The 17,952-nt window shown below is 51.1% G+C and overlaps 1 protein-coding gene across 5 annotated transcripts; it reads right to left on the reverse strand.

Moving 5' to 3' along the window:
- Positions 1 to 915: 915 nt before the first annotated feature.
- LOC311523026 (integrin alpha-M-like) lies at positions 916 to 17,073 on the reverse strand. 5 transcript variants are annotated; one of them, XM_084632683.1, is made up of 8 exons: positions 15,290 to 15,562; positions 4,313 to 4,535; positions 3,351 to 3,429; positions 3,093 to 3,200; positions 2,340 to 2,423; positions 2,044 to 2,157; positions 1,732 to 1,824; positions 916 to 1,268 (listed from the first exon to the last, which is right to left on the reverse strand). In XM_084632683.1, the coding sequence occupies exons 2-8, from the start codon at positions 4,435 to 4,437 to the stop codon at positions 1,146 to 1,148; spliced, it is 726 nt and encodes a 241-aa protein (XP_084488809.1). In that variant the 5' UTR covers positions 4,438 to 4,535; positions 15,290 to 15,562; the 3' UTR covers positions 916 to 1,145. The 5 variants fall into 5 exon arrangements, 3 of the variants coding, with proteins under 3 accessions (XP_084488809.1, XP_084488811.1, XP_084488810.1); XM_084632685.1 differs by lacking the exon at positions 4,313 to 4,535; XM_084632684.1 differs by lacking the exon at positions 2,044 to 2,157.
- Positions 17,074 to 17,952: the final 879 nt, after the last annotated feature.

Below are 17,952 nucleotides of genomic sequence, written 5' to 3' on the forward strand. Positions count from 1 at the left end.
GGTCCAGGGGTGCTGGGTGGGAGGGCTGTGTGGCATGGCATGGACCCACCCCCACGGGGAAGGGGCACACTGGCAGCACAGGGCTGCGGCTTGTAAACAGTGCTCTTGAACTGGACGAAGCAGGGTTGCCCCCACCGTGCCGTGCCCCATTGTCCTACTAATACATCCCAGAATGACGTTTGCTTTTTTTGCAACAGCGTTACACTGTTGACTCAGATTTAGCTTGTGGTCCACTATGACCCCCAGATCCCTTTCCCCAGTACTCCTTCCAAGGCAGTCATTTCCCATTCTGTAGGTGTGCACCTGATTGTTCCTTCCTAAGTGGAGTACTCTGCATTTGTCCTTATTGAATTTCATCCTATTGACAATGTTGAGACCCATATCTTATCAGGACAATACTGATTAACAACATGTGAGGTTTCGAATTATACCTCACAAGGCATAATTCGTACAAAGATTATAACAATAATATGGAGGGTGTGAATACAGGAACGTATTCTGTCACAGCCTCATTACCACATGCGGCAGGGAGTTCCTCAGTTTAAACCTGCAGGGCAGAGACATTGATTTTTTTCCTTTTCAATCAGTTTTAGAAGTTCTCAAGCAGCAAATTTTGATGATTAGCGATGGAAATATTTTGCCAGCAGCTTGCGCGTGTGTGATGAATTCAACATTTACCAATAAAAATCCAGTCCTTCCAAGCATAATTATAAAGCTCCACTTCTTGAATCTCAACCTCTATTGCCATTAAATAATTGTCTGACCTTCACCTATGGCCTGACTCCCAACACATACAAATTCCTACAACCGTGATTATTTAAACTGATAAAAATGGGGGAGGGAGGGATGCTTAAAACAAGTAACTTTCCACATCAAAATTTAAATCAATAGAACTCTTAAAAAAAATGCCTATAAACTAACTTTAATGTTCTCCATCAAAATGATAAAAAAAAGTAAGCAGAATTCTGCCCAGCATAATTTGAGTAACAATTCGCTCGAGTTGGCACTAGGATCTCTTTTAATGGTTGGGGGATGGGCAGTGGCCGGTCTTTCTGCGTCTTGGGGGTGGCAAACATTAGGAGGCAGAGGTGGATCTAGAGCAACTAAGAGGGAGGCAAAGCCGGGGGGCGTTGGCGTCTGGGGGGCTACTGTTTTGGGGCATCGGAAGCAGGGGGGTTGCCAGCGGTTGCGCTCCGGGTCGGGCCAGGCCCCTCGCCCTCCACAGCGTCCTCCATCATCTGCTTGTACTGGCACTGGAAGAAGCCGAACTGGAAGGAGACAAAGAGGGGAGATGGTGAGAGCCAGACAGACACAGGCTTATAGCGGAGGATGGGGAGAGACAGGCTGTGGGAACCTCCAAAGGAAAGACTCTTGCCCCTTCTCCACCAGCTGGGAGAGCTACGGGCCCCACCCCCAGGGTGATGGGCGGTGGGGGAGGGGTCCAAGCGCTGCCCCACTCCCCTTGCAGAGGGCTGCAGTGATGAGAGCCAGCAGAATCAGGCCCCCCACGCTGCTGCCCACGGTGATGGGCAGGTAGTTATAGCCCACGAAGCGCTCCACCACCGTCTGCACCTGGGGGAGAGGAGCTGTGAGATGGGGACCCAAAAGTCCTGAAATTATCAAACCAGACCCCACTTCCTCCCAGAGCAGGGACAGAACCCACGAGTCCTGGCTCCCAGCTCTAACCACTAGCCAATGCTCTCTCTATCCCGGGCACAGTCACTCTGGTACCTGCCGCTGGACGAATCCCTCCTTCTGGGTGTATTTCTGCTCCTCGTATTCAATCCGGGCCTCGCTCACCAGACTCACTTTCTGCTGCTGAGTCTGGAACAGAGAAATTCACTGTCCCTGACCAGAAATGACACAAACCAGCCCAGAGCATCAATCCAGAGGGACCCAGAGCAATGTTCACACAGGGCTGTTCACACAGGGGCAATCCCTTGCCCGGCACTGAGATGCAGCAACCCTCAGGGGTGAGGCGTGGGGGCTGTTCACATGAGGGATCCCTCACCCGGTGCTGAAAGGCAGAGGCAGTTCTCGTACCTGGGAGACCCACTGGAAGCTGAAGTTCCCTTTGATCATGAACTCCAGCAGCTGGTGCATTTCCAGGTAGGTGATTCTGCACCGGATCTTCTTACAGGTGGCCACGGAGAAGTCCTGGGTGCAGAAGGATATCACCGGGTGAGGCAGGGGGCATGCAGGGGCTCAGCATGGTCATGAGGCTCTGGGTCTGTCTATAGCACGGGGCCCTGTCCCTCCCCCAGCCCAGCCCCACATGCACTGTCTGTGTTAGTGCGGAGGGGAAGGGGCTGGTGGGATCCGCACTGGCCTGTACTCACCAGCAGGGGGCGCTCGCTCATCCGCTTCACAAAGTCCTTCGAACCCGGGGTTCCAGCCTCACTTACGCACTGAGCCAGCTGGGGCTGGGGAGGGAGAGAGACATGGTGTTAATAGGGGCAGGAATGGGCCATGGGACCTTTCACCTCTACAGGGCCCCAGCACAGGGGGCTGGCTGGCTGGCTCAGGAGCTGGGGAAGGGGCAGCGGTGAATGTAACCTGGTAAGGGCCGGTGTGGTGTACTGATAAGAAAAAAGCCGGGCTGGTCCGGTCCGGTCTGCTGTACTAGAAAGCTATTTATAGCCAGCACGGCATACCGGAAAGACACCGTACCGTCCCCAGCTCCTCCATGGAGCTGAGCCTCCTCCAGCTCGTCACATACAGCAGCAGCCTTGCCGAAGGAGATGCAGCTCTGTGGAAGCGTAGGGGGCTGGGAGGGGCAGCGGGGAAAGGCGTAGATGCCGATAGCTCCTCCGGATGCTGTACCGCTCCCAGCCCCCTCTCCCCCCAGGTAATGGGGATGGGAGGGGAAAAGCGTGGGGATCCTGGGCTGGGGACAGGACAGAGTCACAGGGAGGGTCATGTGGGGAGGTGACATGCCCCCACCCCCAATACTGGGAAAAATTAATTTTACTTTCACCACTGGGAAGGGGTCTTCCCCCCCCAGGCAGCCTGTCCCAGCAGGGGGCGCTGTAGGGCCGAGCAGGTGTCACTGGGCCCATCTCACACACACAAGGGCAGGGAGAGGCAGGTACCTTGGAAGGGACGACCTCAGAGGCGTCCCACACCCGGACCCCGCTCAGCTCCACGGGGAACTGGATCGTGACCGAGATGGGGACACTTCGCTGCCGCAGGTTCTTGACCTGAAATAAAAACAGACTCACCATAGGGCACTTCAGGAAGAGAACCCAGGAGCCCTGATCCCCAGCCCCCACTCTAACCCTCAGACCCCACTCCCCTGCCAGAGCTGGGGATAGAACCCAGGAGTCCTGGCTCCCTGCTGCCGGCCTCACCTCGTACTGATGTGTCTCTGGCACACTTGCCCCTGCCTCCTCGGTGGACAAGTTGATGTACTTGATTGAGTCCTTGAGGCTTGGGGAAGCACAGGATGGAAAGAAGGAGAGAGACGAGAGTGTGATGGATGGGGCTAGAGAGCGGCAATAGGTTGGGGCACTGTGCTGCAGGGAAGGGCTCAGTAGGGGGCGCTGTGCTGCAAGAAACAGGGTGAGGACCCAGTAGGGGGCGCTCTCCCTTTGCAGTCAGCGCTGACACCTATGACCAAGTCCAGCGCTAGGGAGCTCTGTGCTGCAGGGCACAGGGGGCCCAGCAGGGGGCACTCTCCCCTCTGTCTCCGCACTAACCTACCTCGTGAGGATGATGAAGATGCCATTCTGCAATATCAAGTTGGGAGTAAGAGGAACCGTGATGGCTGGTTGTATCGACAGCCTGACCGGTTCTGGAAAGCAGTATTGTCCGTGCCATACTGGTGCAATGCGAATCACAGAAGCTGAGTCTTGTCTGAGCTTCATTAAAGTTCTTGGAATCAGTGAAACTGATGGTTAAGCATAATGAAGGCCAAAGATCCTGAGGTTGGGGGTGAGTAAAAATATTCACATGCCTAAGAAGGAATCTGGCACCTCTTTTCTGTTCTCGTGGCAGCAGGCATCAGAGAGGAGGGAGTCTGCCAAAGGATCATGGTAAGCTCCCAGATGGCCTCATGAATAAGCAAAACCACTCTAGCAGGCCCGGCAATATGTCAAATATGAACTAACTTATATGGATTGCCATTAACCAATTCTACCTGTGCACCTAGGGCTGCCCTTTTCATAAGTTTCTGGTGCACTTTATAATTGTCAGGAACCGGGAGGATAATTCAGAGACAGTGGCCTCTGTGATGCCGGCAGGCCAGGTGCCAGCCCATGACAAGGCCCCTAAGTCTCAACTGAACACTGACCTGGAAATGAATCTGGCTCACCTGTACGAACTTTTTAAACACAAGGCCAAAATTAGGATGGAGTGAACACCCGAGCATGCCCATCGGCAGTTCAGAGCCCTAAGGTGGAAACCAGACGTGGCATTTTCCCGACACGCCGACCACATTGTGAAACATTGGGATGCCTGGATATCAGGAGCAAGCGTTAAATCTCTGGAAGATCTGTCTCTCCTAATGCAAATGGAGCCGTTCTTAGAGGATGTTCCTGAGGAGATAGAAAGGTACATCCTAGATGGGAAGCCCAAAACTGCAATTGAGGCGGGGGAGATCAGAGCCAAATGGGTGGAGGTGGTGGAGAAGAAGAAAGCTAGTAGCAGTTGGAGCGGATACCAGAAGGGGCAACCCGACCAAACACCCCACCATCTGGGTCAGCCCAAGGCCCCACCTTGCAAGGAGGAGCCCTCCACACAGCCAGGGAGATCGCAGATGCTTTTTTACCCACCACCCTACTCTCCAACCACCCACCTCGCCCCAACCCACAGTCAGCTGGGCGATACTTTAAGTGTAATGAGCTGGGGCATGTGAAGACCAACTGCCCCAAGAGCACCAGCTGACTGCAACTCATCACCCCAGGGTCCCACCAGGAGCCTTCAGGCCCAGATGCCTCACAAATACCTCCAGAGCGAAGGGAAACTGTGAGTGCGGGTGGGAGGAAGTTTACTGAGTGGAGAGTCACTGGAGCACAGGTGTCAGCTATCCACCAATCCCTGGTGGACCCCAAATTCATCAACCCAGAGGCCCAAGAGATGGTGCAACCCTTTAAGGCCAACTCTTTTAACTTGCCTACAGCCAGGTTGCCTGTCCAATACAAGGGTGGGTCAGGAATACGGACTTTTGCAGTCTATGACGATTATCGCATTCCCATGCTGCCGGTAGAAGACTTAGCCAACCATGTGAGGCTAACAAAATGGGTGGGGATGGTCACCCATGACCAGGCTAAACAGGCCTCTCCACCTAACTCCATTCCTCAGCCTCCTACAGGGACCCGCCAGAGCTGATGGAACCAGACCCCAGACCAGAGTCTATGACAACGGTTGTAGATCCAGTTCCTGGGACCCAGCCAGAACCAGCCCAAGGATCGGAACTGGCAGAGCCCTCAGCCACCAGAGCCCGTGCTTGCAACCCCGCCAGAGTCAGGGGAGCCAGCACCAAAGGGCGCCACAGAGCCTGCACCTGCAGCAGCAGCTCAACCGGCGCAAGAAGCTCAACCGGAGCCTGAAATACAACCCAGTGCACCAGCGGAGAGCGGTTCACAGTCAACGGAGACACCCCTCGCGTCACCCGCATCGCTTCCAGTGGGACCGATGTCTCCAGCATCAAGGGAGCAGTTCCACGCCGAACAGGAAGCGGATGAAAATCTTAAGGGAGCTTGAACGGCGGCACCCACTGCCTCTCAGCTCTTCCAATAGGTCCAGGTTTGTTGTAGAAGGAGGACACAAGGAAACCCTTTCTGGTGGGCACAAGGAGGACTGGCATCCCCAGAGACAGTTGGTAGTTCCAACTAAGTATAGGGGAAAAACTCTTGAACTTAGCCCACGATCACCCTAGTGGCCATGCTGGGGTGAACAGGACCAAGGACCATTTGGGGAAGTCATTTCACTGGGAGGGAATGGGCAAGGACGTTTCTACCTATGTCCGGACTTGTGAGGTGTGCCAGAGGGTGGGAAAGCCCCAAGACCAGGTCAAAGCCCCTCTCCAGCCACTCCCCATCATTGAGGTTCCATTTCAGCGAGTAGCTGTGGATATTCTGGGTCCTTTTCCGAAAAAGACACCCAGAGGAAAGCAGTACATACTGACTTTCATGGATTTTGCCACCAGATGGCCGGAAGCAGTAGCTCTAAGCAAGACCAGGGCTAAAAGCATGTGCCAGGCATTAACAGACATTTTTGCAAGGGTAGGTTGGCCCTCCGACATCCTTACGGATTCAGGAACTAACTTTCTGGCAGGGACCATGAAACATCTTTGGGAAGCTCATGGGGTGAACCGCTTGGTTGCCACTCCTTACCACCATCAAACAAATGACCTAGTGGAGAAGTTTAATGGGAATTTGGGGGCCATGACGTGTAAATTTGTGAATGAGCACTCCAATGATTGGGACCTAGTGTTGCAGCAGTTGCTCTTTTCCTACAGGGCTGTACTACATCCCAGGTTGGGGTTTTCACCCTTTGAACTCGTTTATGGCCACAAAGTAAAGGGGCCTTTACAATTGATGAAGCAGCAACGGGAGGGAGTTGCATCTTCTCCAGGAACTAACATTTTGCATTCTGTAACCAACCTGCAAAACACCCTCAAGGACTCTCTAGACCTTGCTTGAGAAAACCTACAAGATGTTCAACAAGAGCCAAAGGCCTGGTATGATAAACATGCCACAGAGCGTTCCTTCCGAGTAGGTGACCAAGTCATGGTCCTGAAAGCGCTCCAGGCCAATAAGATGCAAGTGCCATAGGAGGGGCCATTTATGGCACCTAGGAGCTGTTAATTACCGCATAGCATTCCCAGACCCTACCCTAAAACCTAAAGTATACCATGTTAATTCTCTAAAGCCCTTTTATGCCTGAGAAATCAAGGTTCTCCAGTTTACAGCCCAGGAGAGAGACGATGCTGAGTGGCCAGAAGGAGTCTACTATGAAGGAAAAAGCAATGGTGTCGTAGAAGAGGTGAGCCTTTCCATCACCCTTGGGCATAAGCAGCGACAGCAAATCCAGGAGCTGTGCACCAGCTTCGCACCGATGTTCTCAGCCACCCCAGGACGGACAGAACGAGCGTACCACTCCATTGACACAGGTAATGCTTGCCCACTTAGAGCCCAAGCCTACCGGGTGGCTCCTCACGCCAAAACTGCTATAGAAAGGGAGATGAAGGACATGTTACAGATGGGTGTAATCTGCCCCTCTGAGAGTCCATGGGCCTCTCCAGCGGTTCTGCTTCTCAAACCCGATGGGGAAATTCGTTTTGCATTGACTACCATAAACTAAATGCTGTAACTCACCCAGAAAACTATCCAATGCCATGCACAGATGAACTATTGGAGAAACTGGGACATGCCCAGTTCATCTCCACCTTAGATTTAACTAAGGAGTACTGGCAAGTGCTGCTAGATGACCCCACCAAGGAAAGGTAAGACCCATGTAGGGCTGTATGAATTTAATGTGCTCCCTTTCGGACTGCAAAATACACCCGCCACCTTCCAGAGACTGGTAGATAACCTTCTGGCTGGATTGGGGGAATTTGCAGTAGCCTACCTTGACGATGTGGCTATATTCTCAGATTTATGGGCAGAACACCTGGAACACCTCCAAGCTGTCTTTCAGCATATAAGGGAGGCAGGATTAACCGTTAAGGCCAAAAAATGTCAAATAGGCCTAAACAGGGTAACAGGTACCTTGGACACCAGGTGGGTCAAGGAACTATCAACCCCCTACAGGCTAAAGTAAATGCTATCCAAAATTGGCTTGTCCCTATGTCACAGAAACAGGTCCAATCCTTCTTGGGCTTGGCTGGGTATTATTGACGATTTGTACCACACTACAGCCAAATTGCCACCCCACTGACAGACCTAACCAGGAAAAAACAGCTAAATGCCGTTCAGTTGACCGAAAAGTGTCAAAAAGCCTTTAACCAGTTTAAGGCAGCCCTTACGTCTGACCCTGTACTAAGGGCCCTGGACTTTGACCAACTTTTCGTCATAACCACAGGTGGTGTAGGAGCAGTTTTAATGCAGGAAGGACCAGATCAGCAATTCCATCCTGTCGTGTTTCTCAGCCAAAAAACTGTCTGAGAGGGGAAGCCACTGGTCAGTCTCGGAAAAAGAATGTTACGCCATTGTGTGTGCTCTAGAGAAGCTACGCCCATACGTTTGGGGACGGCGTTTCCACCTGCAAACCGACCATGCTGCGCTGAAGTGGCTTCACACAGTCAAAGGAACTAACAAAAAACTTCTTTGGTGGAGTTTAGCTCTTCATGACTTTGATTTTGAAATACAACACATTTCAGGAGCCTCTAACAAAGTGGCTGATGCCCTCTCCCAGAAAGGTTTCCCAGAATCAGCTGGGTAAAAATGTCCCCGGATTCTAAGTCAACGTAGTCCTTGAAATGTGAAAAATACTGTTGAGTTATCCATGTAATTGGTAGTAAAATTAGAGGTGCGTGTATCTTATTAACTCTGTTTCCTAAACCTCCAGGAGGAAATCCCAGTCAGTGTGGACCTGACCTGAACCAGGCTGGCCAGCACCGTCTGTGATTTGGGGGGCATGTGATAAATGAAGGGGGGAGGGGTAGCTCCCTTTTATGGACACCTAGCCAGCCAGCCAGCTATAAAATCCATGTTAGTAGCTGTTCTCTACTTGCTTTACCTGTGAAGGGTTAAAAAAGCCCATAGGTAAAAAGGAAGGGAGTGAGCAACTGACCAAAAGAGCCAAGGGGAGGGCTAGAACTTTTTAAAATGGGGGGCGGGGGGAAACTTTCCCTTTGTCAGTGGTAAAGCTATGCTGTAAAAAGCTGTGAACCAGGTATGAAAATCACCAGATCATACCTAGAACTACTCAATTTGAAACCCCAGATATGTAAGTAGATCAGGAAATGTCTAGGAAGGCGCGATTAGATTCTCTCTTTTATTTCTGTAAGGCTTGTGGACTCCTCTGTGCTAACCCCCAAAATCCTTTTGTTTTGCTGGTAACCATTAAGCCGGACCTCAAAAAAAAAAAAAAAACATTCTTGATGCTTAATTATTAGATTTGCTCTTTTTAAGTCTAGCAATAGCCTAAGTTCCAGACGTATTTTCTTTCTTTTGGTTTCTAATAAAATTTACCTTTGTTCACAACAGGGTTGGGGGTTTTTTGTGTCCTAAGAGGTTTGTGCAGATGCCGTTTCACTAGGTGGTGACAACAGCTAATTTCATTCGTTTTCTTTCTCAGCTCTTCCCCGGAGGGGTGGGGAAGAGGGCACGAGGGCACCCCACAGGGAAGAATTCCCAAGTGCCCCTTCCTAGGTTCAAAGCGTTTTTTTGTGTTTGGGTGGTGGCAGCATCTACCCATCCAAGGTCAGAGAGAAGCTGTGACCTTGGGAGTTTAATACCAGCCTGGAGTGGCCAGTATCCATTTTTAGAATCCTTGCGGGCCCTCAGCTTCTGCACTCGGAGTGCCAGGGTGGGGAATCAGCCTGGACAGAGGGCCTGAGCTTCAAACACTGTTAATTCCCCCTTTGAAAAATTGCCCTTTATAGATGTGACAGCGAGGACGTGTGGCCTCCCTCTGAGGCTGACAGGGAGGGACGCCCATGCATTCCTACAGCGGGATAAAGCAGTGCTGTCCTGTCTTGTACAGTAGCACAAGCTGCTTAAAGAAACACATACGTGCGAAGAGCTTTCCACTTTGATTTATTATCAATAGTCACAGGTGCTTTTAACTTGAGCTGTTTGACCCCATCTTCCCCTCAGTCCATTCCAGTGTCTCCCAGGACACTGCATTTCTGATGCTTGCAGATGAACCTATGCTTTCAATTTTCACTGTTAATTTTCACTGGCTCCCGTTGTGAGGCCTGGGAGTGTCAGTTCAAAGTTTTCTTCACTGCAGATGTGTGTTTCCAAAGTAGTAAGAACACCTAAATATCACTTTTAATCTGCGGACCACAAAGGTGGGTTTCATAATTGCTATTTTATGGGTGGGGAAACCTCAGAAACAGATGCAAAATTATTTTCCCAAGGTCACACAGTGAGTGAATGCACAATGGGGCCATAATTAAGGATATTTCTCATGGCAGTTTTTAGGGGGAAATCTGATGTGAAGAGGGCAAAGTTACAGAAGTGTTACTTTAAAGTATGTCCCTAGTGTCAAATAGTGCTTTGCATTTCAAGGCTGCTTCATGGAGCAGCTAGTCCTTGAACCCACAAAGGGAGAGGCCATTCTTGATGAAGTGGCGCACAGTATCTGGTCCAAAAGATTAATAGAGTATGATGGCTCAGTGATAGCAACCATGATGTAATTAAATTTCACAACCTTGTTGGGGGGGGGGGGAAATACCAAAGAAACCCACCACAATAGCACTTAACTTCCAAAAGGGGAACTACACAAAAATGAGGAGGAAATGGAAATAAAAATAAAGAGTGAAATGCCTGCAAGCTGCATGTAAACTATTTAAAACACCATAAGAGGCCCAAACTAAACATATTCCCCAAATAAATAAATAAAAAAAACAGGGAAAAACGTGACCACTGCTAAAGAGCAGAGTAAAAAGGGTTCTTAGAGGCCAAACAGCATCCTTTAAAAATTGGAACTCAAATCCTACTGAAGAAAACAGAAAGGAACAAAAACTCTGGCAAATCAAGTGTAAAAGTATAAGCAGGAAGGCCAAAAATGAATTTGAAGGCTAACAAGCAAAACACTAACAGCAAAAAGTTGTTTAGAAGTAGGAAGGCTGCCAAACAATCAGTGGGGCCACTGGACCATCAGGGTGCTAAGGGAGCACCCAATTAGCTTCTCCGCAATGGCCAGAAGACAAGGCCATTGCGGAGAAGCTAATTATTTGTATTGGTCTTCACAGCTGAGGATGTGAGGGAGATTCCCATACCTGATCCAATCTTGTTAGGTGACAAATCTGAGGAACTGTCCCAGATTGGGATGTCAGAGGTTTTGGAATAAATTGATTAATGAAACAGTAATATGTCCCCAGGACCAGATGCGATCCACCCAAGAGTTCTGGAGCAACTTATATATGAAATCCCAGAACTACTAACTGTGGTACGTAACCTATTATGACGTCCCAGGACTTGACCTCAGGCTTCCACATCCCCAAACAGCTGTCACATCCTGGCTTCCACCCAATGGCTATTGAAGTCAAGTGGGCTGAAAAGCTACTGGGGTTATAGGCATCACCCACGAGCGCTCTGACTGGAGTACTGCCCAGCTCCGCTGATTGGTCCTACTACGCTATTTAAGCCAGGAGGCGGAACAGGACATTTGTCTGAGCAACAAGGTAGTTTCCTGTTGTGGCTGCATTGGACCCTGCTTGTGCCTATCTCCTGCACTCATCCCTGCTCCTGGCTTCACTCTTGTTCCCACCATGCTCCTGCTCTGTGCTTGATCCTTGTGTCTCCTCCTGCCCTTATGCCTCACCTCCAATCCTCAGTGACCCGTCCTGGCTTTGACCCCATCCTCTGACTCCTGATCCTGGCTCTGGAATTTGGTATCCAACCTTGGCTCTGACCTTCAGCTTCAATTCCTAGTTCTGACTCTGGCTTGACCCCTGGCTCTGGTAACTGGTAGTTGACTGGTGCTGACCCTTGGCTTCGTTCCCCAACCTGGATGCCTGCTCCACCCACTAGATCTCACTCCTGCTCTTCTAGGCCAGGCCACGTACACTCCACTCCATGACACCTATCCATTAAATCAGCCTCTGTAGCAGAAGACTGGAGGATAGCTAATTTAACATTTTTATTTTATTTTTTTAAAAGAAAAGGCTCTAGAGGTGATCCAGGCAATTACAGGCTGGTAAGCCTAACTTCAGTACCAGACACACTGGTCAAAACTATAGTAAAGCACAGAATTATCAGACACACACACGAGCGTGAATTGATGGGGAAGAGTCAACGTGGTTTTTGTAAAGGGAAATCATGCCTCACCAATCTATTAGAATTCTTTGAGGGAGTCACCAAGCATGTGGACAAGGGTGACCCAGTTGATATAGTGTACAGTAACTCCTCACTTAAAGTCGTCCTGGTTAACGTTGTTACATTGCTGATCAATTAGAGACCGTACTCATTTAAAGTTGCACAGTGCTCCCTTATAACGTCATTTGGCAGCTGCCTGCTTTGTCCACTGCTTGCAGGAAGAGCAGCCCGTTGCAGCGAGCTGGTGGGGGCTTGAAACCAGGGTGGACCGACAGCCCCCCTAAATTCCCTGTGCAGCAGCCACTCAGAATGCTACCCATTGCCAGCAGTTCAGCTGTCCCTCCCCCGGACTGCCATGTGCTGCTCCTGCCCTCTGCCTTGGAGCTGCTCCCAGAAGCCTCCTACCTGCTTTGTGGGGGGGGAAGGAAAGAGGGATGCTAAAGTCAGGATGTGTCCCCTCCCTGCTACTTTACCCCATTTCCACAGAGTGGGGCGGGGGGGGGGGGAGGGAGAGACACAACAAGGCTCAGGACAGAGGGAGCTTGCTGGTAGTAGCTGCTGTCTCAACTTTCTGATCTACTTAAAAAGGCAATGTACTTAGAGTGGCATCAGCGTACTTAAAGGGGCAATGTGCATCTCTCTCACACACAGGGTGTGTGTCTCTGTCTCTCTCTGCCATGCTGTCTCCCCTCCCTTGTAGGGTGTGAGGCTACATTAACAACAGTGTGTTAACCCTTGAGAGCTCAGCCGAGTGCTAGCTCATCATTGAGCAGTAAGGCATTCCCTGGGAAATATCCACCCTCTGACTTCACCACCTCAACCAAGCTTCACAATCATCATTGCTGTGCACAGTATTAACTTGTTTGTTTGTTTAAAACTTTTATATACAGTATTTTGTCTGACCAAAAAAAAAATTCCCTGAACCTAACTCCCCCTATTTATATTAATTCTTATAGGGAACTTGGATTCGCTTAACATCGTTTCGCGTAAAGTAGCATTTTTCAGAAACATAACTACAACGTTAAGCAAGGAGTTACTGTACTTGGACTTTCAGAAAGCCTTTGACAAGTTCCCACACCAAAGGCTGTTAAGCAAACTAAGCAGTCATGCGACAAGAGGGAAGGTCCTCTCCTGGATCAGTAAGTGATTAAAAGACAGGAAACAAAGGGTAAACATAAATGGTCAGTTTTCCCAGTGGAGAGAGGTTAAACAACAGGGTCCCCCAAAGATCTGTCCTGGGACCAGTGCTATTCAACATATTCATAAATGATCTGGAAAAAAAGACGAAACATTGAGGGGGCAAAGTTTGCAGAGGATACAAAGTTATTCAAGGCAGTCAAGTCCAAAACCGACTCTGAAGGGATCTCAAAAAGCTGGCTGACTGAGGAACAAAATGGCAGATTGAATTCAATGTTGGTAAGTGCAAAGTAACGTGCACATTGGAAAATAGAATCTCATCTGTATGTACAAAGTGATGGAGTGTGCACCCCAAAACAGATCACCAGTCTCCATAATGGGACACTCTGATGCACCCCAAGACAACAATCCCAAAACACGAGGAAATGGCTGCAAGACATTCAGGTAGGTGAACAATCAAACCATGTAACGACCATCACCCAGTGAAGTTAGGCGGGCAGACAGACAGACACACGAACACTGAGTTCAGGGAAAAGGAACCAGAAAACTAAAAGAAGGCAGGAAGCAATTATCAGAAAGACCCCCTGTCATAAATATAAAGGGAAGGGTAAACACCTTTAAAATCCCTCCTGGCCAGAGGAAAAACCCTTTCACCTGTAAAGGGTTAAGAAGCTTGGATAACCTCCCTGGCACCTGACCAAAATGACCCATGAGGAGACAAGATATTTTCAAAGCTGGGGAGAGGGAGAAACAAAGGCTCTCTGTGTGCGTGTGATGCTTTTGCCGGGAACAGAACAGGAATGGAGTCTTAGAACTTAGTAAGTAATCTAGCTAGGTATGCGTTAGATTATGATTCCTTTAAATGGCTGAGAAAGTAAGCTGTGCTGAATGGAATAGATATTCCTGGTTTTGTGTCTTTTTGTAACTTACGGTTTTGCCTAGAGGGATTCTCTATGTTTTAAATCTAATTACCCTGTAAGGTATTTACCATCCTGATTTTACAGAGGCAATTCTTTTTACTTCTATTAAAAGTCTTCTTGTAAGGAAATGGAATGCTTTTTCATTGTTCTTAAGATCCAAGGGTTTGGGTCTGTGGTCACCTATGCAAATTGGTGAGGATTTTTATCAGACCTTCCCCAGGAAGGGGGGTGCAAGGTTTTGGGTGAGGATTTTGGCGGGAAAGATGCTTCCAAATGGCTCTTTCCCAATAATGAACCCGGTGAGATGTTTGGTGGTGGCAGCGAAAGTCCAAGGGCAAAAGGTAAAATAGTTTGTACCTTGGGGAATTTTTAACCTAAGCTGGTAAAAGTCAGCTTAGGAGGTTTTCATGCAGGTCCCCACATCTGTACCCTAGAGTTCAGAGTGGGGGAGGAACCTTGACACCCGCCCTCCCCCGCATAAACACACAGGGTCCATATTAACTGTTACCACTCAAGAAAGAGATCTTGGAGTCATCAGGGCTAGTTCTCAGTCACAGTCGAAGGTGTAAAACAGCCTTAAGGATCAGTAACTGCGACTGGTAACAATTTCCTACCTCTGCACCAGAAGATGGGAAAGGCGAGAGGTAGCAAATACTGGTAGCAAATTCCTACAGATAACAGTTTCTCATACCCTATAAGAAAAGGAGGACTTGTGGCACCTTAGAGACTAACCAATTTATTTGAGCATGAGCTTTCGTGAGCTACAGCTCACTTCTTCGGATGCATACTGTGGAAACTGAAGACGACATTATATACACAGAGACCATGAAACAATACCTCCTCCCACCCCACTCTCCTGCTGGTAATAGCTTATCTAAAGTGATCATCAAGTTGGGCCATTTCCAGCACAAATCCAGGTTTTCTCACCCTCCGCGCCCCCCACACACACACAAACTCACTCTCCTGCTGGCGATAGCCCATCCAAAGTGACGGCACCCCGTATGGTACAGATCAATACTGCACAGGAATTGACCCACAACAGGGACAAGATTGGCCTCACAGACACACTTGATCTCTACCCCCACCCACCTTTAGGATAGCGTGAAGAAAAGAATTACATTCTACCAGAAAAAAAAAAAAAAAAAAACCAACTTCACGTTCAAGCTGAATTTTTAACAACCCAGACTGGACAAGAACAAAATGGCTCTTGCAAAAATAAGAGATAGAAAAGAAACTCACTATCCGCCCCACTCCTCCACCGCACCAGAAGTCCTCTTCTGAGCTCTGAATGACGCTTACCTCCACATTTATTTCTCAGGCCTGTCTCTGCTGTGGATCTTCTGATGAATAACAAGGTACATCCTGGGATTAAAGCTCTTCCATCAGTTGGGGCGTTTATAGGTAGCCCCCCACGTGCATTCTCTGGTACCTACTAAGCTCCGAGCTGAGACAAAAGCTCTGGCTACAGTTGGGGCATTTATAGCGTCTCTCCACTGCATGGGTTCTCTGTCTAAAGAGCCCAGAGTGATCACAGTAGCATCTCCCAGAATTGGGTCACCTGTCAGGTTTACTCCTGGGCGTGGGTCCTCAGATGCCTGCTAAAATTTGGCCAGCCACTAAAGCTCTTCCCACAGTGGGGACATTTATAGGGTCTCTCTCCTGTGTGGATCCTCTGGTGGACAACAAGGCTGGAACTCACACTGAAGCTCTTCCCACACTCATCACATCTATAGGGCCGCTCCCCGGTGTGGGTTCTCAGATGCTGGGCATGGGTGGAGCTCTGACTAAAGCCCTTCCCGCAATGGACACACTTGTAGGGTCGCTCGCCTGTGTGGATGCGCTCATGCCGGGTCAGGACAGAGGGATCGCTGAAACACTTCCCGCAGTGGGAGCATTTGTGGGGTTTCTCCCCTGTGTGGATCCGCTCATGCTGGATCAGGACTGAGAGAACGGCAAAGGCCTTCCCGCACTGGAGGCATTTGTAAGGTCGTTCCCCTGTGTGGATCCTCATGTGTCGAATGAGCATGGAGCGGCGGCCAAAAGTCTTCTCGCACTCGGGGCATTTATAGGGTCTCTCACCTGTGTGGACCCGCTGATGATTGGTCAGCGAGGAGCTGTGGCAGAACACTTTCCCACAGATAGGGCATTTGTAGGGTTTCAAGCCTGTGTGGATCCTCTCGTGCTCTAGGAGCTTGGAGCTCTCCGAGAAGCTCTTCCCACACTCATCACACCTGTAGGGCCTCTCGCCCGTGTGGGTCCTGGAATGCTTCATCAGGGTCGCGCTGTGCCCGAAGCTCTTCCCACACTGGGCACACGTGTAGGGTCGCTCCCCCGTGTGGCTCCTCTGATGGCGAAGGAGGTTGGAGCTGTCGGCAAAGCTCTTCCCGCACTGGGGGCATTTGTAGGGTCGCTCCCCCGTGTGGGTTCGCTGGTGCCTCCTCAGGGTCGAGCTCTGCTTAAAGCTTTTCCTGCAGTCAGAACATTTATGGGGATTTTCTTCCATGAGGACAGGGGTGGTCTCTACGCGGGGATTGGGGGGCGGGGGGGGGGTTTCCTCTCTGCTGCCGACCAGCCCCGCGCTGCGCCAGGCTGGTGTCTCTCCCGGCTCAGGGCTTTGGGGTCTCCCCGCGAGGGGCTGCGCGGCTCCGGGCTCCAAGTCCCGGCCTGACGGGGATCCCCTCCTTTGTTCTCACCTTCGGGGCAGGAGGAAAGCGCCGCACAGCTGATCTAGAAACCCCCCTGCGACGGCTGCCCCAGGGCGGGCTCGGCTGGGGGGGCCCTGCTGGGCTCAGGGCCACCGACCCCCCCGCGCTGCTCCAGAGCTGGCTGGGGGCGGGGGGGTCTCTCCGGTCCCAGCCGCGTTTCGGCTCCGAGCCCCCCGCCCCTGCCACCACTTCCTCCAGGCAGCGATTTCCTGCCTCGGCCTCCCCCCGGCGCCCCCACTCACCGCCCGGCCGGGCCGGGCCGGGCCGAGCCCTCCCGGGGCCCGCGGGCTGCAGACTGGGACTCGCCCCCTCACGGCGCTGCGAGCCACGCTCGGAACCCAGGCGTCCGGGGCGCTGCTGCGCTCCCACCCTGCTCCCGACCTGCCCTATCACAGCCCCGTTATGGCACCACGTGCCCCGGGAAAGGGCGGAGTTCGGATTAACCCTTCCCTGCCCACACGCTCGGCGCAAGGCTCTGGCGAGGGTGGGAAATAGCGATAGCCGAGGCATTAGCGAGCTGCCCCGGCACGCTTGGCCGCCACCCAGGGGGGCACTGGCGGGCAGCCAGCCCTTGTGGAGGGGAGCCCCGGCCGGGATCTCATCCAAGGCCTCAGCCCGATGGATGTTCCCGCCCCAATGGACGCAGTCCCCCAGGGATCCCTTAGCCCAAGGACAGTGCAGCTGGATGGAACGTTGGAGCCCTGCCCTGAAGGTTCTGTGGCAGCTGGGCAGAATCTTGGGGAGTCTGAAGGTTCCAAAGCAGCTGCACAGAACGTTGGGCCTCTGGGGGTTCTGAAGCAGCTGGATGGAATGTTGGGGGCCCTCAGGGTTCAGAGGCAGTGTTGAGTGAGAAGCAAACTTGATTCCACAGGAAGGGGTTTCAGGTTGCCCGAGACTTTGACCTGGGGGGGTTTGTGGGGGGGTTCCTATTGAGGCTCTGAGGAGGGGATGGTGCACGCCCACCCACATCTAAAGCCCCTCTCCTCCAGCCTAAGGGAGGCGCTACTGGACCCAGCTCTCAAACGATTTTGAGGGACAACAAATGGAAAGAAAGAAAGAAAAAAGGGACAGAAGTGAATGTCACAGGTTCAAAAACATAGCTCCAGTCGGGGCACCAAGCAGAGACCCCTGGACAGCGCTCAATGCTCCTCAGTGGCATCCAGTGAGCCAGTTGATGTGGAACTCTGCCCAGATATGTTACTGAAGGGGGGATCAGAAGTAGGCCTCACAGTCATAGAGCACCTCCCCATCCAGCTA

Source organism: Lepidochelys olivacea (assembly GCF_965140295.1).
Source record: "Lepidochelys olivacea isolate rLepOli2 genome assembly, chromosome: 6".
Taxonomy (NCBI): Eukaryota; Metazoa; Chordata; order Testudines; family Cheloniidae; genus Lepidochelys; species Lepidochelys olivacea.

Coding starts and splice junctions, on each gene's coding strand:
- LOC311523026 (XM_084632683.1), bottom strand. CDS start 4,437: ATGTGGTCGGCGTGTCGGGAAAATGCCACGTCTGGTTTCCACCTTAGG. Junction 2,158..2,339: donor TGAGCGAGCGCCCCCTGCTG/GTGAGTACAGGC, acceptor TTCTGCACCCAG/GACTTCTCCGTGGCCACCTG. Junction 1,269..1,731: donor AGGGATTCGTCCAGCGGCAG/GTACCAGAGTGA, acceptor GTCTCCTTCCAG/TTCGGCTTCTTCCAGTGCCA.